The following is a 25,150-nucleotide window of genomic DNA, read 5'->3' on the forward strand; positions in this document are numbered from 1 at the left end:
CTATTGATAGGTGAAATTCAGAATAAAAATACACAAAAAACCCATGTGTTAGAATATAGGAAATTAAGCTAAAGTCATATGATGTACTAAGTGAATAATTCACTTTCATTCTTCTATCTGATACATCCAAGATTTGCAAAGATTATGAAAGGCAAAAAGTTTATATAAATCTATATCAAACTATACTAATTTTGAAGTGTGAGATCAGTTTTCATTAGAAAGATTTGACTTTTGCTTACTCTTTATCAGGGCATTCATTAAACATAGGAAAGAAGTAAGGGGACAGAAAACGTGGTCACTTGGTTTAGCAGTTTTCTCAGACTGAAAAAATAACAATGAAACCTCCAGGGTTAAAAATTTCAAAGGAGGCTGCAAGACAGAGAAGATAGACCAAATCAGCTTACCACTTGAACCATTTTGAGATATCTGGCATATCTTGGATCCTTGGCTACAGTTAAGATATTTTCTGGTGTTACTTCACTTTCCTGTGGTCCAGAGTCTTGTAAACTGTTCTGCTGTAGAGAGCATGGTGTATAAATCTTTAGACAATTCACAAAAGGGGTCCATCATGTTACTTAAAAGGGATGTTTCTTTTTATTATTCTAAAGCAAACAATATCAGAAAAAATCATATTTCTAAATTTAAATACCAATAATTTAATTATAGGATATATGTTTCCAAATATTTACAAATACTTAAATATGATTGCAGAGGAAGTTACATGTAATGTCAACACTATATTGTTCCCATAAAAGTGCAAACATATTCAAGGCATTAAAAATTAAAATTCTGCTTTATTTGTCCCTTGAGTATGGATACAAAACATGAATTATTTATGGACCTATTATTTTAATAAAACTTTTAATAAAGCTAGTAAAGCTATTTGATTTGTCAATTGTTCAACTCCAGTGGACAGAAATCAGTTTTCTAGGTATCTATACCATCTACACAATTATACTTCTCATTCATTGAATAATCTTGTTCTAAGTGGATATGGCTATTCTAACATCTCTAAAGGCAAGGCCTGGAGAATTTGTGGAAGAGAAGCTCATTTCTCAAACAAAATTATGTTTATATATATTTCAGCTACTGATGGAATTATTAATATTCTCCAAAGAGTGGTTAAGATTATAAATACTACTTATAATGAAGAATAATGGGGAATGGTCTTTTTGGATCAAAATGGTTTCATCATATAGGCAGTTCTCAACTTTGCATGGTACCGTGTAAACGGTACCTCGTCCAAACTGGAATCCTATCTTCATTTAAGTGCAAAGCCAAGACTGTATATAATTCTTGATTTTTCTATTAACCTAAACATTTATAGTAAGTCTACTTAGTGACTTACTGTATGTTAGCATTAAGGGTAAGTTCCTTAACTGAATGATATCAATTTTATGTCTGCTGAAGCATATCTCTGTTGAAGTGTAAATAAATAAAAAAAACCTTCGGTATTCATAGTTATTAGAATATAAATTATATGTTAAGGTTTTTCCCCAGATAATTCAAATATAAATTAAATCTCTTTTAAATGCTGAAGCAAGTAAAATATCCCCAAATTCTTTAGGTTACTCCAGTTATATGACAGTGTCAAGTGTACAAAAGTGCATATGTGTGTGTGTGTGTGTAAATATATATATACATATACACATCCATCTGCAAAATACATTAATTACAAAACGTCCAAAACATTTAACTAAACAAAAAATTTCAACAAGACCCATGTATGCTTTTAAACAAATAAGGACAATAAACTCATACAATAGCACAATGGAGCAAATGGTAATTACATATAAGACCACTGGATTTTAAAACTCAGCCTTTAACTTCAGCCTAATAACCAAGAGCTCAACAAGGTTTAATTATATCAGGTCTTACACCTTTGCTATTTGTATGACCCATTAAATCTTCTATCATATCTCTCAACTGTCCTTCATTTTATTCTCAAATTAATCTCAATCTGTACAATTAGATGTTCTCCTGTGAGTAATGATAAGATCTGAACCATGAAATTAAAGGTGCAGAAAAATCAGTATGCAAACCTTGGGTCTTTGACTCATATATAGATTGGAGATTGCAATGAATGGATGATTTAAAAAAAAGTTCATGATTATTTTTCAACTGATAAGCAAGTTGACTGTAATGTCAATGGAAATTCTGTGTTAAGCAATACTTCAGTCCATTTCAAAATATTTTACATAAAATATACCAATTAAAAACAATGAAGAGAAATAAAAAGTTGATTTCAATATTAAGAACATGCTGAACAATTATATTAAGCCAATCAATACACAACTTTACCACATTTTTTAAATTCAGGAAGCCAACAGCACTTCATATATCCTCCAAATGAATTAACAACTATTTTTCAATAAAATTGCTAGAATATTAAGTAATTCTGAATTTTAGATAATTCAGTTGTGATTACTCATAATCAATTTTTGAGACTTAAATAGGCAAGACCAACACAACTGCACAAGTTTTAAATACATATTATATATAGGCGTGCACAGTAACACCTGGAAAAGTTAATACTGAAAGTCAGATACCATTTTATAAATTTACAGAAATATAATAATGGTTAGTATCCACCAAAGAATAACTACTAGGTAGAATGGAAACATGGAATAGTTTTTACATATGCCTTGTTTTAGAAAAAGGATGGTTCATCTTTAATTGATAAAACCTTGTAAACATTTGAATTTATTTTTGTATATTATATATATTCCAGTGATCATCACAATGGAATGTTATATTAATTAAATGGATGTTAAATTTTCTAATACCTAATTGTTAAGTAAAATGAAGTGAAGTGAAAGTCACTCAGTTGTGTCCGACTCTTTGCGGCCCCATGGACCTCTCTAGGCCAGAGAAGTCCATGGAAATCTCTAGGCCAGAATACTGGAGTGGGTAGCCTTTCCTGTCACCAGGAGATCCTCCCAACCCAGGAATCAAACCGGGGTCTCCTGCATTGCAGGTGGATTCTTTACAACCGAGCTATCAGGGAAGCCCTAACTGTTAAGTAAACGGTCATCTAATTCATCTGCCAAATATACAATACTTCTAAATATATGGCTCCTCTCACACAGAGCCTTAGACCACATGTGCTCAGTTGCTCAGTTGTGGCTGACTCTGTGATCCCATGGACTGTAGCCTGTCAGACTCCTCTGCCCATGCAAGAATACTGAAGTGGGTTATGTTTTATGAGTTCAACACAGGTGCTAGAGACAGTGCAGTGTAGCAGATAAGAGAGAGGATTCTTGACACCAGATTGTTTGGGTAAAAATTCTAGCTCTTACATTTATTGTCTGACCTTCAACAAGTTAACCTCTGTGCACCTCATTTGACATATCTGTAAAGTATTAACAGAACTGATAAAAGTATTTACTTCATAGGGCTGTTGTGAGAATTAAATGAGTTAATTTATAAAAAGCACTTAACACACCACACATACAGTCAGAAACCTTTATATGGGAGGTATTATAATCATGGTCAACATTATTATGATCTAAAAGATATCCCATAAAAAGTACCTCCAGGTACAAATGCAAAATTCCATATACATAGGAAGTCTGTTTGTTTGGTATTACTTGTTAGGCCACCATTTTAGTGATTATTTTATTTTGGATTTTAATACCTCACTGAGATACACTAGCGATTATTCTTAAACAATGAAGAATTTTTATTTCTTGAAATAAAAAGTAATACACAATTTAAATTTATACAGAGCATAAATGAACATTAAAACATAAGAGCCAGAGTGTGGGCCTTACAAGGATGCTGATTTGAACAAATCAACTCCCCAAACACACTTTTTTAGACAAGTGGTGTTTCTTAGATTAGGACCTCTCAAATTTCAAGAGCCTGCAAATCACATATGGATCTTGTTAAAATGAAAATTCTGACTCAGTGGGTCTGGAGTAGAGCCTGAGATTCTGTATTTCTAACAAGTTCTCAGGTAGGTTGCTGGCCCATGGAGCAGAGTTTTGGTAACAAAGAGTTAGATATTACCAGGGAATTATTGCTCATTATACTGTATATGATAAAGGCACTGTGGTTATACAAGAAAATGTCAGAACTTTTCACAGATGCTCAGGGAATTATACATGGGTGAAAAGACATGATGCCTGGAATTCACTTCAGTGACAAAAAAAGACAGATGAAGCAATTGCAACAAAATCTTAACTGGTGAATCCAGGTAATGGGCACTTGGTTAGTCTTTGTACTATTCTATTTTTATTCATGTGTGAAAGTGTCATACTAAAACATTTAAAAGACACATTTCTTACAAGAACTAAGAAAAAAATTTCCAGAGTGAACTTGAAGAAAGTAGTTATATTCAAGACTATTCCTAGTCCTGTATAGGTCAATTTTCTTTTTTATAGGCAAGAAAAATATTAACTTCAGGAAACTGTTCAGAATAACAAAATGAAAAGCTAGTAACTTTTTTCAAACTTTATTTTTTATCTTAAAGTTTAAAATATTACTAGTCAAGTGCTACATTTTTATTTAACTTTATTTGAACCTACAGATTTGGTCTATCTGGTTCACCCAAGAAGAGGTGCTCATGCTTCCTGGAACTTAATTACATACCTGTGATTGCTCTGAAGTGGCTTCAGAATGTGTTCCATTTGTGATCCTAGTGACATTTACAGGGGATACTTCAAATGTGACATCATCTAGGCCCGGGATAGATGATAACTGAGAGGAGAAAATTAATGTTGGTATATGAGGATAATATTAGATCTTTAAAGACTAAGTTTCTAAGTATGTGTTGTGTTTTAAATAGTTTTCTTAAGTTTTAAAGCTATAGAAGTGGTTTTATAAAATCTCATCTTTGGTTGAAATTCTCCATGCCATAAACTACTTAAAAGTGAAAGGCATTGACAAATAAAATATTTCTGAAGAATTTCTCACTAATCTAATTTAGCTTGTCACCATTCTTTCTCAGGAATTATTATTTTTTTTTAATAAGGAATCCTACCGTAAGGAATGAGAGCATGGGCTTTGGAGTCAGATTGCCAAGGTTTAAGTCACAACATACGTAACTCTGTGCATATCTTCCTAGGCCTCAATTTTCTCACCTGTAAAGTGGGGGATGAGAAAACTTACATCCCAAAGTTGTAAAAAGATTTTGATTAAATATATTTTGTTCCCCTTCAAAATGTGCTCTGTGGCACATTTTAAGTTTGAATAATCTGGGAAATGAGAAAACTCTTGCCACATGTTAACATATGATGCAGCTTATTCTTTTCTTCTTTCTTTAGTAATATCACTGAATGTTACTACAATGTGTTATTTTCCATACACAAAAAATGAGCATGATGTCAGTGGTTAGGCATTTTAGGTTGGATTTCCAAGATCCATGCACACATTCTTTTCTGATTTCATCCTGATATCAGTGACACACATCTGTCAAATGTTTGGCTAACTTTGAGGATTAACTTATGGTCATGGAAATAATTAAGGTTAACCTGTCCACATGGCAACTTAACTTGTGACCGTGGACTCTAACTCAAGAATTCCACAAACATTAAAATAATACACATATTAATAATAAAGAATAATGAAAAAGCAATGGCAATAAGATCTAAAGCAGCAATATTCATTGAAAACTGTTGACTGATGACAGTATTTAGCACAGTGGCCATGGCCCTAATAGTTTCAAGTGGGTATGGCTGCTAAGAAACTATTTTGAACATGTTCAAGGCCAAATATCCTAAATTACAAGCTAAGGAAATCTTCTGAGGGAAATACAGTAGCTGAAGACCACAGGAAGATGTAGAAAGCCTAAACCAGACATTCTGATCCCTATGCTAGAAGATATTAGTAATTTCACTTCCTTCAGTTCAGTTCAGTCACTCAGTTGTGTCCAACTCTTGGTAATCCCGTGGATTATAAATAGTCAATAAATATTTTTTCGTGTCAATTTTTTTTGATAAAAGAACAAAGTCACAAAAATATATTAGCATCTCCATTATTTATATATAAGAAAAGCATACAAAACCTGCAAGCTTTCAAATTGAAACAACCTTCTATTTTTGCTTTTATATGCCAGTTACCTTTTGTGATTTCTGACATCAGAACTGGTACTACTCACTGCTGCTGCTGCTGCTGCTAAGTCGCTTCAGTCGTGTCCGACTCTGTGCGACCCCGTAGACAGCAGCCCACCAGGCTTCCCCGTCCCTGGGATTCTCCAGGCAAGAACACTGGAGTGGGTTCCCATTTCCTTCTCCAATGCATGAAAGTGAAAAGTGAGAGTGAAGTCGCTCAGTCATGTCCGACTCTTAGCGACCCCATGGACTGCAGCCCACCAGGCTCCTCCATCCATGGGATTTTTTACAAATGGAAAATAGCTGAGATTTTCTCCAAATTTTGTTCTGGAGACATGTAAAGTTTTATAGAATTTTTCCTGTGTTATCAATGACTACTATTAAGATAATTGTGAGTTTTCCATTAAATGAAGCAAACTATATAACATTCAATTTGTTAACATGTTACTCATTATGTTTTTGATTAAATAAGGAAAGAAACCTCGACCCACATATATATTTAAACAGACTCAGTTAGTGGTTCATAATGAAGATTATTTCCTTTGCAATTATAATAAATTAAACAAATGAAAGCACTGCACCACGTCATGGATGCAGGAGCTAAACTGAATTCATTCCTAAATACAACTAAAGTTAAATGCGACTGAGAAAGTTGATATATGTAGAGCAAGTTTATCCTATAAATTACTCAGAAATACAAACCTTTGCATCTAAAATATTGAGAGTTGTTTCAATCTGCTGGATACGAAGAGAAAGGTCTGCTAGTTTCTGAAAAAGAAAGATTAGAAACAAAAGGATAAAGTTAAAAACTATGGTTTAAATATTTGTGATTTTCTAATATACTACTCTCTTATTTACACGAGTAAGAATTGAAACTCAAGTATTCAATTATCTTCATTAGCATGTTTCATGGTTATTTTATAAAACTGTATTCATAGAGAAGAAGTTACATTTTCAGTCTTATGAAACTCATTATCAGAGCCATAATCAATCACTGGGACCAGAATGTAAACTCCTCTGAAGACAGAGTTTTTTATTCACTGTTATACCCCTTGTGACCAGAGCAGTACTTGACACTTAACAGGAGCCCAATAATTACTTGTTGCTGAATGAAGGAATTCTTCATAGAACACAGGATTAAAAACTAGCCCCAAACAGAAAGGAGCAGGGTCTGCCTTTGTATATCACTTAAACACAGAAATATATACAATTAGTCCCGAATTCAAACTTTCCAAGTTTGAAAAGTAAAAAAAGATGAAATTGGAAGATAAGTAGTTAATGTCGGGAATAATTAAAACAAAGAAAAAAAATAAGAATACTAAAAAAGCAAAAGGAATCAACCAACAATTAAAACCCAAGATAAACCAGAACCAAGAGCTTACCATGCTCTAGTTATTCTGTACCGTTACATGAGCCATATATATGTGTTGTGTGTTAGTTGGTCAGTCATGTCTGACTATTTGTGACCCCATGGACTGTAACCTGCTAGGCTCCTCTGTCCGTGGGATTCTCCAGGCAAAAATACTGGAGTGGGTTGCCATGTCCTTCTCCATTTTAAAGTATGCACTTGATATCATTTATAATCCCACACATTTTATTTTATGCATTGAAAAACATTGATTTCATTTCACTAGACTGCCAAAGGATCCATGGCAAAATTAAGAACCTCTGCTTTTCAAAGATTATTCAGCATAATAAATGTTTTTGAGTCTGTTCCTGTGTAATTACTGCTATAACACATAAATATGTACTTTCTAAAATGTCACTGTCATTTGACAAAATACACCTGGTTTCATTCATGGGCTGCTAAAGCTCATTTCTATGATGTTTATGTCTTCTGCATTTTCCTTCTAAACTCCTAGACCACCAGAAAGCAGGTTTCTCAGTCTTGGCTCTATTGACTGAGCTCTGTTGACTGGCTCCATTGTGGGTTGGATAATTCTTTGTTGTAAAGGTCTATCCTGTGCACTATAGGATAGTTAGCAGAATCTCTGACCTCTACCCACTAATTGCCACAAAAACTCCCCAACTGCAACAACGAAAAATGTCTCTAGACATTGCCAAATGTTCCTTGGTTGAGAACCACTACTCTGAAGTGTAGATGACTATGGATATAAGTAACATGATCAATAACAGTAATTGTCCCCACCTCTGAAAGTTTCAGCAGAGAGGAAACAGAAAGGTATGTCTACTTTCCCATCCATTTAACCATCCATCCTCTTTGTAAGGATTTAAAGCAAACCTGAAATATCTTGAGTTGGGACAACAGGGGAATTTCCAAGGTTCCTAGTTTTTCAGATAAAGTTGAAGAGTTCTTGATGCACCACCCACCTATTTGCAAGGCAGTGCATTTTACTCAAGTGAAAATAAAAAAAGGAGGAAGAACTATGGAGCTAAAAGTTGAACACGGGAAAAAAAAGTACTGTGGGACTTCAGGTTTGTAAAATATCCCATTTGCAGATCCGGTTCTTTAAAAGAGAAACAGTATTTTAAGTGAATGGATCTCCTGGTACATCATTTTGGGTTGAGTATGTCCTAGAAGCCAGAGTGGGAAGAAACTGATGGTTTTACTAAGCTTCATCTGACACTTAATCCAGCAGTTGTAAAAGTTTTAAAAGCAGTTGTAAAAGTTATAGCAGTAAATAGGGTTTTCAGCAAAACCTTATTTGGTTTAAGGTGAAGTCTGATGGTGGGCCTAAAAATTGGACATAGAAGATAAGCACTAAATTTTTTTTTAGGTCATGTGAAAATTCTCAGAGGTTTTGCTTGTATTTAAAGTTTTTTTGTTTTTTTTTTTAAAGAAATGTTTTAGAATATTTAGAAATGACTAAAATCCCAGTATTCTAGGCATGTTACAAGTCTGAATCAAATATACCTGATTGCCCTGTTTGCTGAATACCTTTAACTTTAAAATTCACAATAAGGTTAAACTTCCACTCAGTCTTATCTATGCTATGCACAGAACTTGTGCTATTCTCCACGTACTTCCTATTTAAAATTTAGGTGAAAAAGTTAAAACAAAAAAACCCCAACAGCTCTCCCCCTCACAAAAAAACCCAAATAAACCAAAACTCACCAGGTTTTCTTTTCCCTTCAGTTCACTTCAAGTTCAAAAAGTAACAGCTGAAGTTCAAATTTTTTTTTTTTGGAGGGAAACAGAGTGGTTTTGGTCCTTGTTTAAGGCTTTAACTAAACAAAGACCACAGGTTTAATAGCTGCTATAAACAAATAACAACCCAGTTTGGAAATTGATCTTAACTTGGGAGAAAATGGCCCTTCATGTATGAATATGTATATTATATCCCTGGAGTTTATTATATATAAGACATTATATTAAATAGAAATGGCATGGTAAAGAAGAGAACACAAATCTAAAAACTAAATTTTGAAATAACTATAAAGAAGACAGTGTAATCTCTCACTTGAAAATGATATAAACACGCCTCTTATTCAGATCAGATGGTGCAACAGAACAGAAGATTGCAATCAGTTAACATTTCAGAATTGGAATCCCAGCTCTTACTTTCTAGCTATTTGAATGTAGGCAAATAGCTACTGCAGCTATAAATACTATGCCCTCAAGTATACGATGAGTGCATGAATAAGTAAATGATTTAAGCCTTTCTACATCTCAGTTTCTGTATTTCTAAAAAAGAGATAACTGGACCTTTCTTAAAGGTCTGGGCTGTGATAATTAAGTACATGTAAAGCACTTAGCACAATGCCTAGCACAGAATAAATATTACTATCATCACACCAAGTAAAAAGTCTACAATTGACATAAATATCCAAGATGAATGCTACAAGCTGAATTCTAAATAATGAGTGACAGTCAATCCTAAATTACCATCCATTAAGGAGAAAAAGGCAATTAGCTACTTTTAAATTTCATCAATTTTTGTCAACAAAGTTTTTTCTGGGGTTCAAGGAAGTAGGAAATAGTGATATAGTCAAAACAGTTAGAGGAGGGTAGTTGAGAGGAACAGAAGGGAGGAAAGAATCAATCATGAGGCTTTGATAATGGATAAGCAATCAACAAGACATTTATTGTTATACTTTATCTGTATGTGTGCTCAGTTGTGTCCAATTCTTTGAGGCCCAACTCGCAGAGACCTGACTCTTTGAGACCCTGTGGACTGCAGCCCACCATGCTCCTCTGTCCGTGAGATATTTTGGGCAAGAATACTGGGGTGGGTTGCTATTTTCCTCCTCCAGGGGATCTTCCTCACCTAGGGATCAAACCTGCATCTCCTGTCTCCTGCACTGCTGGCAGATTCAGCTGAGCCATCAGGGATTCCCCACTGAAAAGGTATTTAATTTTAAGTGGTCACTGAACTTTTGTAAAGTAGAATTTGCAAGCTTATGGAGAAATACTGTTGTATCTGTGTGGAAATTTTCTCTAGCCTCTGAACTGAGCACAATGATTTTAATATATTAAAGTGTATATAAGTGTATCCTTTTCTTAACACAGAATAATGGCCCCAAGGACATCTATATTCCTATACTTTTTAGGCAGGAACCACCCCTCTATGAAAAGTCTCATTCAAGGACTGGATTGTGTAAGTAAGTGTTAGTCACTCAGTCGTGCCCGACTCTTTGCGACCCCATGGACTGCCGCCCACCAGGCTCCTGTGTCCATGAGATTTTCCAAGCAAGAATACTGGAGTGGGTTGCCATTTCCTTCTCCAGGGAATCTTCCCTGACCCAGGGATTGAACCCAGGTCTCCTGCACTGCAGGCAGATTCTTAACCAACTGAGCTACAAAAGTCTCATTCAAGGACTGGATCGTGGGGGATACTCAAATGATGAATAGTAATTTCAGCACTCAGGTGGTTCATGACCCCAAAGTGGAGCCCTAAGGTTTAACACGATCCTCAAGTAGTAAAGGAAACTGATCAAGAACCTTTTGGTTTTAGATGACTGTCCCACTTCCTTGTCCTCTTTTTCTCCTTTCTTCAAACCAATTTCAAGTCATGCTTCCCATCTTCCTTCCCACTCTCTTTTTTAGTTTTTTGTTAAGACAGGTGTCCCTGGATCTGGTGCCTAACCTGTCACTGGGTTGTGTGTGCACGCTCAGTTGTTTCCAGCCCTTTGCGATCCCATGAACTGTAGCCTGCCAGGCTCCTCTATCCACGGGACTTCCCAGGCAAGAATACTGGAGTGGGTTGCCATTTCCTAATCCAGGGGATCTTCCCTACCCAGGCATCAAGCCCATGTCTCCTGCACTGGCAGACAGACTCTTTTACCACTGTGCCACCTGGGTCATTGGGTTACTTGATCCTTAATTCACAACTCATTTGCAGAAAGTATTTTTACTTCTATCATGATATTTGATGCCCAAGTTATGTTTCTAGGCTACCTCCCAAATCATCTTTTTCATCAAGCAATGTAACATAATTTTAATAGAAACTGAAACAGTATATATTTAAAATGCAATCCTTAGGGAAAACATAACCAACTTCAAAATTTAAAAAGAAAAAATGTTTTTGTGAAATCTTGGAACTGCTTTTGTTGTTTAATCACAATAAACCTTACTGAACTATTTCACAAAACCTCCAGAAAGTTCATTCAGCAGAGATGGGCTGTAAGAACTGACTGTAATGGAATCAAAGAGGATTTAAGCTATGTCAACAGAATAACTGGGGGACAAGCGGTCATAGTACATGATTGCATACACCGTAATTCTTACTTTACTCATTTGTTACCTTCTAAAGTGCAAGGTGACACTGGGCCACTCATTAAACCAGTATCAAAGGACCTACCTCCTCACAAACTGTAGAAAATCGGTTGAGGAACTGCACAGTGTGCACCACAAACTGGTTTAGAAATGCCACCGTTCTTTTCTGTTGAATAGCTGGCACCTGTTTTACGTAAAAATAAACATGATCCGTACAGGACGAAACGTACACCACGCAATCACCTTGATATTAATAATAAGGAGGCGTTCTCCTGTGTGATACAATTACTGGAAGTACTGAGAATAGTCATTAATTTGTTTTCCTAAACTGTGGGGGTGGGGTGTCCAAAACGACAGAGGCTGCAAAGTTTGAGAACGGGTTCGCATTCACAGATGCGAACTTTGGCAGGTAAAGGCAACCCACATAAACACACGAAAAACTGAAAGGGCCAAATATAAAAGAGGTCGGGTTAGAGGTCGGAAGGGGTAAGAGTTCTTACCCTTGAACATAAGAACTCGTGACTCGGGAAAGGAAGGAGGAGAGGCATACTACTCCCGCCCCACCTTAGAAGGCTCGGAAAGGACCCCTTTTTAAGGTGAACTGTGGAACCCTCCCTCCCAAAAGAGGGGGAAGACAAGCATAGACCAGGGCTGGGCAGAGAGGTGGGGTCTTTCTGGGAACCCAGCGTCCCTTCCCCATCCTCCTCCCAGGTTGCCGAAATCCAACTCCATCTTTACAAACCTTAGTCAGGTCTATGCCTGAGCCCATGAGAGGAAGCCCATCCTCATCCATCTCCTCAGCGGGCGGGGGACTAAGGGCTCACCCACAAACCCCTCCCAAGCCCGGCCCGCCCAACCCGGTAATAGCGTCCGAACGCCTCTCCTGGTCCACGCCTCCCGATCCGGGGAAACGCCGGAAGGAAACGCCTCCTCCCGCCAATCACTCGGCGCCTTCCAGAGAGCCGGCCCATTCGCACAGCATTCTGGGAATGGTAGTTCCAGCTCCGGATTGTGACGTCAAACAAGGCGGGGTCGGGTGGAGAAGGCTGTAATCCAGTAGTCTTAATTACCTACCTCCAGTCTGCCCCCACTCCAAAATTAAAAAGTAAACCGTGGGGTCTGTTTGAGTTTATCTCTGCTTAGTCTGGTGTGTTATATATGCAGCTAATTTATTCGTTAATTAAAAAAAAAAAATTAAGTGCCAGATACTCTGTTAGGCCTTGTGGTGAAAACAAAGATTGAATGCGGTTTAGCATATGTGTCTATATAGAGAATTATGCATTGGAGAAGGAAATGGCAACCCACTCCAGTGTTCTTGCCTGGAGAATCCCAGGGATGGGGGAGCCTGGTGGGCTGCCGTCTATGGGGTCGCACAGAGTCAGACACGACTGAAGCGAGTTAGCAGCAGCAGCAGCAGAGAACTATAGAAACGTTATCCTAAATTGGACGATTGACAAAAATGTTTTTTTCAAAGTGCTCTTTAAAAAAGAAAAGAAATATAATGCTATGAGATGTAATTTCTAGTTAACAGAAAAGTGGGAGTGTCTCTCCGTCTCCTAGGATCCTTGATCATTAGTGTTCATCAATCATCCATAGCTCCTGACAGCAGTGCCACTCACAACTTAACTGAATTTCCAGGGCTGTTAAAAACAATATCTAGAAGTTTTGGACAACTGCCAGAAATCCTCTGGAATATATAATCCTTCCTCTAGAGTTTCTCTCATTGGATTTCACCTATTGTACTAAATTCTGGAGACAAAGCAAGTAAATTGTAATGAATACTGATTTGAGGAGTCAGACATTTTAAATGCCACCTGCATATAGCCATTAAATTAAAGTATTTAAGAATCTTTTAATAGTTATCTTTGTTTCCATAGCAGATAACTAGAAAGTCACTTTTATCATGAAATCAGTTCTTAGGTGGGGGAAATGAGACTGGGGTCCTATTTTTTTGTTTTTCTTTCTGCTCTGCTTCAGGATGAACAAACAATTAGAGGAGTATAGTATTGGTTCAGCATAGTGGGAAAATAAATTTAAATACCCGCTACCCTGCTCTCCCCTTCCCCCAGGAGTGATGCTGTGCTTAGATCACTCAGATGTGTCTGATTTGTTGTGACCCCATAGACTGTAGCCCACCAGGCTTCTCTGTCTGTGGGGATTCTCCAGGCAAGAATACTGGAGTGGATTGCCATGCCCTCCTCCAGGGGATCTTCCCAACCCAGGGGTCGAACCCAGGTCTTCTGCATTGCAGGCAGATTCTTGGGTAGCCAATGCCTTCTCCAGGGTTTCCTTCTGACCCAGGAATCGAACCAGGGTCTCCTGCATTGCAGGTGGATTCAATCATCTATTGGGACTTGGTTAAGTAAAGGAATTCTAGCCTCTTTATTCATTCTAGGCTAGATATAACCTAACCTAGTTAAGAATCCATTGTTTCAGTTTCCTTCTTAAATTGTGCCTTTTAATTGTGCCTACAAAATTGGGTTCTAGGCTTTTGTAGGCAGTAGTCCCTAAAAAGTGGATTACCTCAGGAGAAGATATCTGGATATATTTACAGTTAGGGGGGCCCAATAAAACAGCATATAGCTTAATGATTAAGAAAGCTTGCTTAGTACGGGGGAGGTCCTTTTGCTATGTTGTACTCTGGGACTTTAACTTACATAGTTGATGAGTGATGACTGAATGGTAATTACCATTGAAAGAAGGTTACTTATGTTTCCCAAGAGAAGGGGACCCCTGATGCCACACAGGTTGTAGGGGAAATACCAAATTTTGGTTGGGAGGCAGACAGAAGCAAAAGCCAGGGGAAAGTCTATGCCATATCCTTTATTGTGATTTTGGTTGAAAGGCAAGGCAGGACAGGAGAAACAGGTGAAGGCTGGATGGTGTGAATAATTCCAGTGGGTTTAGGGCACAGGAGTTGTCCCTTTTGTCTGTACCTTGACCTGGGTTAAATTATGGCAGGGGAAATATTGGCTTGGTGTAAAAGTTTAGATAAGGAGGTGGTTGGGGGTAATGGTCTCAGATTGGTTGGTTTGTGTATGAAAAACGTGCTTGCAAGTAAATTGTTTGATTAACTTTGGGAATTAGCTAGTCCTGGTAGATGCTTGTCTTTCCCAGGATCTTTAAGTCCACAAATGTCAGAGCTTCAGGGATACAGAAATTTATATATACATATATATATGTATGTATGTATATACGTATATATATGTGTATATGTATATACATAAATGTTATATATATTATATATAAAGTTATATATATAGTTACATATATTTATATATAATTATACATATAATTGGGGCTTCCCTGGTGGCTCAGAGTTTAAAGTGTCTGCCTCCAATGCGGGACTCCGGGGTTCGATCCCTGGGTCAGGAAGATCCCCTGGAGAAGGAAATGGTAACCCACTCCAGTATTCTTGCCTGGAGAATCCCATGGACAGAGGAGCCTGGCAGGCTACAGTCCACAGGGTCGCAAAGAGTAGGACACGACTGAGCAACTTCACTTTCACTTTCATACATATAATTAATATAACTTTATGTGATGAATATGTGCTAAAAAGATAATTACAGAATCCAAGAAAACACAGAACACTCGCCTTTCAGGTAACAGTTTCAGAAAGGTACCTCACTTCTGGATCTAGAGCCTCATTCAGTTTCTCAAGAAGTGATCAGAGGGGAAGGAGTAGCTGCTGGCTATGGAAACTATGGGGAGACAGGGTCTAATCATCCCTTATCCAGACTCTCAATTAAACCTCCTGTTTTAACAATCCCTAAAACATTGCTTTGCCAACAAAGGTCCATCTAGTCAAAGCTATAGTTTTTCCAGTAGTCATGTATGGATGTGAGAGTTGGACTGTGAAGAAGGCTGAGTGCCGAAGAATTGATGCTTTTGAACTGTGGTGTTGGAGAAGACTCTTGAGAGGCCCTTGGACTGCAAGGAGATCCAACCAGTCCATTCTGAAGGAGATCAGCCCTGGGATTTCTTTGGAAGGAATGATGCTGAAGCTGAAACTCCAGTACTTTGGCTACCTGATGCAAAGAGTTGACTCATTGGAAAAGACTCTGATGCTGGGAGGGATTGGGGGCAGGAGGAGAAGGGGACAACAGAGGATGAGATGGCTGGATGGCAACACCGACTCGATGGATGTGAGTTTGAGTGAACTTCAGGGAGTTGGTGATGGACAGGAAGGCCTGGTGTGCTGCAATTCATGGGGTCGCAAAGAGTCGGACACGACTGAGCAACTGAACTGAACTGAACTGAAAACATTGCACCCCACTTCTGAAGAACTGGTGCCCCACATCCAAGTGTCTTCTAAACTGTCACTTCTCTTTTAGTCCATAAAGCACCTTGCTTTCATCACTCATTTGATACCCAACACATTGTGACCATGTGGTATTGTTAACCTCTTTGTAACTTCCTAGAGGTCACAGGCCAGTTTCCATTTCTTTGTTATTGTTGTTCAGTTGCTCAGTCGTGTCTGACTCTTTGTGATCCCATGGACTGCAGCATGCCAGAATTCCCTGTCATTAACAATCTCCTGGAGTTTGCCCAAACTCGTGTCCATTGAGTTAGTGATAGTCATCCAACCATTTCATCCTCTGTCATCACCTTCTCCTCCTGCCTTCAATCTTTCCCAGCATCAGGGTCTTTTCAAATGAGTCAGCTCTTCGCATCAGGTGGCCAAAGTATTGGAGCTTCAGCTTCAGCATCAGTCCTTCCAATGAATATTCAGGATTGTTTTCCTTTCGGATTGACTAGTTTGATCTTGCAGTCCAAGGAGTCCATTTCTTTATACCCTTATATCTGTTACAGAGCCATGCACATGATAGCAGAATCTGCTTATTTTTAAGTTAAGAATTTATTATTGAAAGTGAAATGTTTATTTATGGAAAACATAAAGAAAAAAAGCATAGGAAAGAAGAATGTAACCCACAATAACTCTTCTTAGAACTAACCATTACCATTTTGATAGAGCCAAGGTATTTTTATCTTGAATTCCTAAGTCAGATTTTTTTCTTTTCCCCATTGGTGGGGGTATTAATGAGGCAGGCTTCAGTCATTAGCTTTGTACACCTTCTATAGTACCCTGTCTTCTTCTCAGAATAAGCTTCTCTATTTATTAAAAAAAAAAGCAGCAAATGATGCCACTATCAGCTGCTTCTAATTAATTCTCCTCTGGCAGTTTCAGTAAATGACTCAGCACCTGGACTCCTTAAAGCAGTCAGGTTATTTTGAATCACAACCTCATAAAATCACTTAACACTACTCTGTAAGTTCAATGTCAACATTTCTTCATGTAGCCTTGTTTCTAGAATTCAAAATGATCATGTTAGAACCTTTTCTATTACCCTTTAAAAAATGATTGGGCCAGAAGGTATGAGCCAGTTAGTCTAGCAAAGTGGTTCACAATATTTTCCAGCATGAGAAGCTGTTTTTAATAGAAAATATTGAGGAACCCCAGATGATTGTGGCTCGATATTTAATATTTGTTGAATAAATACATATACATTGTTGAGGATTTAAAGTGAGAATATTAAATGGAAATCAGTTAACTATATTGGAAATCCATCTTAAAAACCCAAGTTTTCATTCAAAGATAGTATTTCAATTCCTTTTATTTTCTAGGCCAGGTCCTACTCATTTTCCTGTAATATATCCTGCTTTAGAAAATCTTGCCTTACATATTACATAGGCAGGGATAAAGTATTCTAGCTTTCATCTGAACTCGAGCCAAACCTTGGGTCACAAAACAGTTATCAAGATGACAGGCACACCTTGATGTATCTGGGAACTTTTTAACCCTCTCAAGAATTCTGAATGAGATCTTCAAAAGCCAGACTCTTTGAACTGGAGGGAAGGCCTCATTGGCAGGCTCAGTCCTTCTATTGTTAATGGATGTTTTGGGGGAGGAAGTGGGAAATGGCAGGACACTTTAGGTCAACGTCTGTTAGAATTATGTGGGCAGTTTGATTTGGGGGCCATCTGTGTTATCTTAGCACCCCAGGAGTTCACAGCTTCCAAGGAAGAAGAGGATTATGAGTGGTAAGATGATTGACAAACTCTTCCAATATTTCATATTCTCCCAGTTATTTGCAATCAACAGGTTGGGAAGCAATGACCCAGGGTTTTGTAAAGATTATACATACATGCAAACACATCTTAGTTACTGTGGTAGGTGGGTAGAATGATAGGGAAAGGAATAGGTCAAAAACACTAACAGAATTTCAGAATTGCTCCATGGGTCCAAGTACATGGGTTAATGTACTTGGTGTGGGGAGGTCCAGGATGGGGTGAGACCGCTGAAGCAGCTAGCTGTATATATGATCAGGTTTTTTACTTTCCCAGGCAAATCTCATTAGAACTCTACAGATTTCAAGTGAAGGATGCTCCCACAAATGTTCTCTTTAGTACATCAATTTGGAGAGAACAGAGCAAAGTTAGCTGCTCACAACACAGCTGGAGGCACTTGTGTCCAACGTGCAGGAGGATCAGTCCTACAGAACTTTTAGCAAAGTATCTAAAATGCCAGACAATTTACATCTTAATGGAATCCTCTCCCCCCACCCCCTTTTTTGGTAGGCTGGAAACCAAGCCAAGCTATTATACAATTATAATAAAACATGGGCTTCCCTGGTGGCTCACCTGGTAGAGAATCTGCCTGCAGTGTGGCAGACGTGGGTTCAATCCTTGGGTAGGGAGGATCCCCTGGAGAAGGGAACAGCTACCCACTTCAGTATACTGGCCTGGAGAATTCCATAGACTATTCCATGGGGTGACAAAGAGTCGGACACAACTGAGTGACTTTTACTTTCATAATAAAATGTGTCTGAGTTATTTTATCTGTTATATATAAACACTTTGTTGTTGTTTTTCAGTCTCTAAGTCATTTTGTCTCTTTGTCACCCCATGAACTGCAGCACTCCAGGATTCCCTGCCATTCAACATCTCCCAGAGTTTGTACAAACTCATGTCTATCAAGTTAGTGATGCCATCCAACCGTCTCATCCTGTTTCTCCCTTCTCCTCCTGTCTTCAATCTTTCCCAGCATCAAGGTCTTTTCCAATGAGTCGGCTCTTAGCATCAGGTGGCCAAATTATTGGAGCTTCATTTGCAGCATCAGCCTTTCCAATGAATATTCAGGATTGATTTCCTTTAAGATGGACTGGTTTCATCTCGTTGCAGTCCGAGGGACTCTCAAGAGTCTTCTCCAATACCACAGTTCAACAGCATCAATTCTTCGGTACTCACCTTTCTTTACAGTCCAACTCTTGCATCTGTTCATGACTACTGGAAAAACCATAGCTTTGACTAAATGGATCTTTGTTGGCAAAGTGATGTCTCTGCTTATTAACACACTGTTTAGGTTTGTCATAGCTTTTCTTCAAGGTGCAAGCATCTTTTAATTTTATGGCTGCACTCACAGTGATTTTTGAGCCCAAGAAAATTAAATCTGCTACTGTTTCCACTTTTCCCCTATCTATTTGCCTTTAAGTGATGGGACCAGATGCCATGTTTTTTAAATGTTGAGTTTTAAGGTACCCTTTTCACTCTCGTTTTTCACCCTCATCAAAAAGCTCTTTAGTTCCTTTTTGCTTTCTGCCATTAGAGTGGTATCATCTGCATATCTGAGGTTCTTGATATTTCTCCCAGCAATCTTGATTCCAGCTTGTGATTCATCCAACGTGGCATTTCTCATGATGTAGTCTGTATATAAGTTAAATAAGCAGGGTGATAATTTACATCCTTGATGTACTCCTTTCCCAATTTTGAACTAGTCCGTTGTTTCATGTCTGGTTTTTAACTGTTGCTTCTTGACCTGCATATAGATTTCTCTGGAGACAGATAAGGTGGTCTGGTATTGTTGTTGTTCAGTTGCTCCGTCATGTCCGACTCTTTGTGACCCCATGGACTGCAGCACTCCAGGCTTCCTTGTCCTTCACCATCTCCCAGAGCTTGCTCAAACTCATGTCCATTGAGTCGGTGATGCCATCCAACCATCTTGTCCTCTGTCATCCCCTTCTCCTGCCCTCAATCTTTCCCAGCATCAGGGTCTTTTCAAATGAGTCAGCTCTTCGCATCAGGTGGCCAAATTGTTGGAGCTTCAGCTTTAGCATCAGTCCTTCCAATGAATGTTCAGGGTTGACTTCTTTTAGGATTGTCTGGTTTGACCTCGTTGCAGTCCAAGGGACTCTCAAGAGTCTTCTCCCACACCACAGTTCAAAAGCATTCATTCTTCAGAGCTCATACTTCTTTGTGGTCTCTCACATTTATACATGATTACTGGAAAAACCGTAGCTTTGACTTTGCGGACCTTTGCTGGCAAAGTAATGTCTCTGCTTTTTAATATGCTGTCTAGGTCTGTCATAGCTTTTCTTCCAAGGAGCAAGTGTCTTTTAATTTCATGGCTGCAGTCACCATCTGCAGTGATTTTGGAGCCCAAGAAAATAAAGTTTGTCATGGTTTCCATTGTTTCCCCATCTATTTGCCATGAAGTAATGGGACTGGCTGCCATGATCTTAGTTTTTTGAATGTTGAAGTTTAAGCCAGCTTTTTAAAGGGTTTGGTATTCTCATTTTTTAAAGAATATTCCACAGTTTGTTGTGATTCACACAGTCAAAGGCTTCAGCATAGTCAATGAAGCAGAAATAGATATTTTTCTGGAATTTCCTTGCTTTTTCTACAATCCACCGGATGTTGGCAAAATCCTAAAAGATAATGCTGTTTAAGTGCTACACTGAATATGCCATCAAATTTGGAAAACTCATTAGTGACTACAGGACTGGAAAAGCTGTTTTCATTGCAATCCCAAAGAAAGTAATGCCAAAGGATGTTCAAACTACTGTACAATTGCACTCTTTTCACATGCTAGCAAGGTAACCCTCAAAATCCTTCCACCTAGGCTTCAACAGTATGTGAACCTAGTACCTCTAGATGTACAAGCCGGATTTAGAAAAGGCAGAGGAACCAGAGACCAAATAGCCAGCATCCATTTCAGAGAAAAAAAATAAACACCTAGTTTTCATTAGTTCTAGTGGAAGAAAGAACTTGCAATTAAACAAGAAACATTAAAGAAAAGATCTCTGAAAGTTATTTTAAAATAATTTCTATTGGTCTGGTTTAAACTTAAACGTCAACTAAGAAATTAATTTCTTACAGTTATAGTCTAAGTAAAAATGAACCAAAAATTTGTTTAGACAGTCTCTACCTTATCACTGTGGTCTAATTTACCACTAGTTGTCTCTGGCTTATTTGGAAGTTAGTTGTCTGGGTCTGATTTCCTTTATACAGTCTCAAAAACAGATTTCCTAAAACAGTATTAGAAAGTTCTTCTTCAGATGGTTGCAGAGATTAACCTTAATTTTGGCCAAAGTCTAATCTTGTCTGGATTTGGCTTACTGATAGGACAACAGCTGTGTTTATAAGAATGATGAAAGTTTTGTGTTTAGCCACCATTAGAAGCAAAGGGATCAACAGCATTTACTGTCTTTTATTACAAAGGGAGGAAACACTCAGTTCAATACAGCACTAAAACTGCAGTTGATAGAAATGCTTGTTTCATAGATCTTTAAGTCTATCGGTTACTCAAACTGTTTGCAAAGGCTGAGAAACCTGGTGACCTCACTTTTACTTACCAGTGTTCATATGGATTTTATAAGCTTTGTGTGTGTTACAAGTCCCAAGGTAGTGTATTCTGTTACAAGTTGGTCAACAAGGCAAATAGCTATATAACAAAGACATAAGTGAAAACAGAAATAAGGTCATCCAGAGAAATTGTCAGGCAAATGTAACTGGATCCTCATAAGGTCAACAATTGTTTTTACTAATGTAGTTTAAAGAACAGCCGAGTAGGTCAGCAAGACAATTCAATGTTTCTGATTTCCCATGAAGTCTGTGTCAGTGCATGCAAAAGAAATTGGTTCTGTTGAGTCTGAGTAATGGATATGTCATCAAATGTGTGCTCGTTTTTCCTTTTGTGAAATGAGATCCTCAAAGCTGATATCCTAATTATTTTGTTGTGTTACTGTGCTTAGTGAACAAATGGTAGCTATAAATTAAAGCCACATTAATAATAACAAAACTTCTACCTATGTTTTAAATAGCACATTTCTTTAGATGTATAATTAGAAACAAATGTTAGCTTGTTTGAAATTCTTTTTAGATGCCTGTTAAACATAAATGTTTTTGAACCAGCAAGGTTGTTGTTCTCTCCTGTCCCTGCTGTTGAGCAAAACAATAGCTTGATAGAATATACTGGAACAGAATGCTGCTTCTGAGGGCCTGAGCAAGCTCTCATCAAGAATGTATGGAAATGGACTATCATAATGATCGTTTTTACTTAAAACTTTTTATTTGGGCCTAGAACCAAGGATATTACTGGTATGGTCTAAAGTTGGGTTAAACTGAGTTTAATTTTTTGAGGTACAAAAAATATGGGGAATAATTTGGAGCAAATTTCTCTCTTCAGAAATTAGTCTTGGGCACAATACTGTCTCATAACCTCCCAATCAGCATTTCTGGGATAATGTCAGATTTTGGACAATTACAGAAAACCAGACACAAATGTGGAAACCAGATTTCAATTTCTTCTCCACTGACATGAGATTTAAAACAGCAACAGGAACATTTCAAGGTCAGTGTCAATATGTAGTCACAAATTACCAAAGAAACAAATTGGAGAGCACGGGTGTACAATTTTGTGTTTTTGGCATGGGAGAGACATTGAAATACTCATAACATAAAAGCCAAATCATAAAAATAAAATGAGACTTATGATCCCATCATTTTGAAAGGGTAGGATTTAGTTCTGACATCTTGCAGATTTGTGATGTCCTGACTTTTGCTTCAACAGTCCTAAATAATACAAGTTTTAGAACATAAGCACAACCTTTTTTTCTTCTTTCTAAAATGTTTGTAAGAGAAGGAATCCTGAGGAAAACTTATTCAACAAAGAGAAACCTCTTAAGCATATTTATAAACAAATATGGAAAAACTAAAACCAGGGGACACATACACAATCAGGTCTTGTATTATTTATCAGGAATTAGAAGTGATGACCAATAGTTAATTCCCCATCAAACATCTCCTCCCATCTTAGTTTAATTTAAACACAGTTTACTAAGAACAAAGTTTACTAAGGAAAAAGAATATCTTTGTACCATTTAAAGTACTTGTTGGCCAACCCAATAATTGAACACAGTAAGTTTAACAAAGTAGAAGCTGGGAAGTGGTCAAATAGCCTATATATGAGATCTAAATAAAGAGGTTAGAATTCTCAATGCTTCAGTCAGTTCAGTTCAGTTCCTCAGTCGTGTCCGACTCTGACCCCATGGATTGCAGCACACCAGGCTTCCCTGTCCATCACCAATCCCAGAGTTTACGCAAACTCATGTCCATTGAGTCAGTGATGCCATCCAACCATCTCATCCTCTGTCATCCCCTTGTCCTCCCACCTTCATTCTTTCCAACCATCAGGGTCTTTTCAAATGAATCAGTTCTTCACATCAGGTGACCAAAGTATTGGAGTTTCAGCTTCAGCATCAGTCCTTCCAATGAATATTCAGGACTGATTTCCTTTAGGATAGACTGGTTGGATCTCCTTGCTGTCCAAGTGACTCTCAAGAGTCTTCTCCAAAACCACAGTTCAAAACCATCAGTTCTTTGGTGTTTGGCTGTCTTTATAGTCCAAGTCTCACATCTATACCTGATTACTAGAAAAACCAAAGCTTTGACTAGATGAACCTTTGCTGGCAAAGTAATGTCTCTGCTTTTTAATATGCTGTCTAGGTCTATCATAGCTTTTCTTCAAAGGAGCAAGCGTCTTTGAATTTCATGGCTGCAGTCACCATCTGCAGTGACTTTGGAGACCAAGAAAATAACGTTTGTCACTGTTTCCATCGTTTCCCCATCTATTTGCCATGAAGTGATGGGACCAGATGCCATCATCTTAGTTTTCTGAATGTTGAGCTTTAAGCCAACTTTTTCACTCTCCTCTTTCATCAAGAGGCTCTTTAGTTCTTCTTCCCTTTCTGCCATAAGTGTGGTGTCATCTGCATATCTGAGGTCATTGATATTTCTCCCAGCATCTTGATTCCAACTTGTGGTTCTTCCAGCCCAGCATTTCTCATGATGTACTCTGCATAGAAGTTAAATAAGCAGGGTGACAATATACAGCCTTGACGTACTCCTTTCCCTATTTGGAACCAGTCTGTTGTTCCATGTCCAGTTCTAACTGTTGCTTCCTGACCTGTATACAGATTTCTCAGGAGGCAGGTCAGGTGGTCTGGTATTCCCATCTCTTGAAGAATTTTCCACAGTTTATTGTGATCCACACAGTCAAAGACTTTGGCATAGTCAATAAAGCAGATGTTTTTCTGGAACTCTCTTGCGTTTTCAATGATCCAACAGATGTTGGCAATTTGATCTCTGCTTCCTCTGCCTTTTCTAAATCCAGCTTGAACATCTGGAAGTTCATGGTTCACACTGTTGAAGCTTGGCTTGGAAAATTTTGAGCAGTACTTAACATGCTAGCATGTTAAGAGGAGTGCAACTGTGCAGTAGTTTGGGCATCCTTTGACATTGCCTTTCTTAGGGACTGGAATGAAAACTGACCTTTTCCAGTCCTGTGGCCACTGCTGAGTTTTCCAAATTTGCTGGCATATTGAGTGCGCACTTTCACAGCATCACCTTTTAGGATCTGAAATAGTCTCAAGTTTACTCAGGATAAAATGCATACCACTCCCAAAGGGCTAAAGACATCCCTCTCATTTCTTGAGAATGTCTTATCTCAGAGTCACCTTAATTTACAGATGTAATCACCTTTTCTCTTTTGAGGGTAACACTTCCTGCCTCTCTTTGGCAGAACTGTATTCACACAATCACCATGAGTTTTCCCCCAGTATGTTCCCTACAGACACCAGGCCCAGTGGGTAGTTTCATTGGATAACTTTTATAAATGGGTAAGCCCTTATTCCAGAGGATCCATCTCCAAGATACCCCAATACCCAAGCCCCAACATACTTCTCCAACCTCTATTCCTAAGTCCACTCAATTCCTAAGTATAAGACAATTTTCAAATATACTGACCCAATTTATCATTTTTTAAATACACCCTAAAATGACAAACTCTTACAAAGTCTTTGGTCTATCTTCACGCTTTTAGGGTTCTCTATCCCCTCACAGAGACTGTAAAAGGGAACCATGTCAAAATTCCTTCAACTTTGCCTTAAGTTAAAAATCTACTTATGAAGGGGTAAAATATTTTTAATACTTGGTAATAATATTTTACTGTATTCAATACTTAACTTGGGAACTGCTATGCTATTCAACCTGATGTGAAGAATTGACTCATTGGAAAAGACCCCTATGCTGGGATTGAAGGCAGGAGGAGAAGGGGACAACAAAGGATGAGATGGTTGGATGG

The 25,150-nt window shown here is 37.9% G+C and overlaps 1 protein-coding gene across 4 annotated transcripts in view; it reads right to left on the minus strand.

Annotated features, from left to right (window-relative positions):
- The window catches only part of WASHC3 (WASH complex subunit 3), a 58,749-nt gene extending 46,099 nt beyond the window's left edge, over window positions 1–12,650 (minus strand). The window contains exons 1-5 of one of the 4 annotated variants that reach the window (XM_061417094.1): window positions 12,473–12,649; window positions 11,816–11,914; window positions 6,756–6,821; window positions 4,594–4,701; window positions 405–512 (exon numbers count right to left, since the gene is read on the minus strand). In XM_061417094.1, coding sequence (XP_061273078.1) covers window positions 405–512; window positions 4,594–4,701; window positions 6,756–6,821; window positions 11,816–11,914; window positions 12,473–12,523 — 432 coding nt within the window. In that variant the 5' untranslated portion in view covers window positions 12,524–12,649. Of the gene's footprint in view, window positions 1–404; window positions 516–4,593; window positions 4,702–6,755; window positions 6,822–11,815; window positions 11,915–12,472 lie in introns of all 4 variants that reach the window. The other 3 variants (XM_061417093.1, XM_061417096.1, XM_061417095.1) reach the window with 3 other exon arrangements.
- Window positions 12,651–25,150: the final 12,500 nt, after the last annotated feature.

Source organism: Bos javanicus, chromosome 5, assembly GCF_032452875.1.
Source record: "Bos javanicus breed banteng chromosome 5, ARS-OSU_banteng_1.0, whole genome shotgun sequence".
Lineage (NCBI taxonomy): Eukaryota > Metazoa > Chordata > Mammalia > Artiodactyla > Bovidae > Bos > Bos javanicus.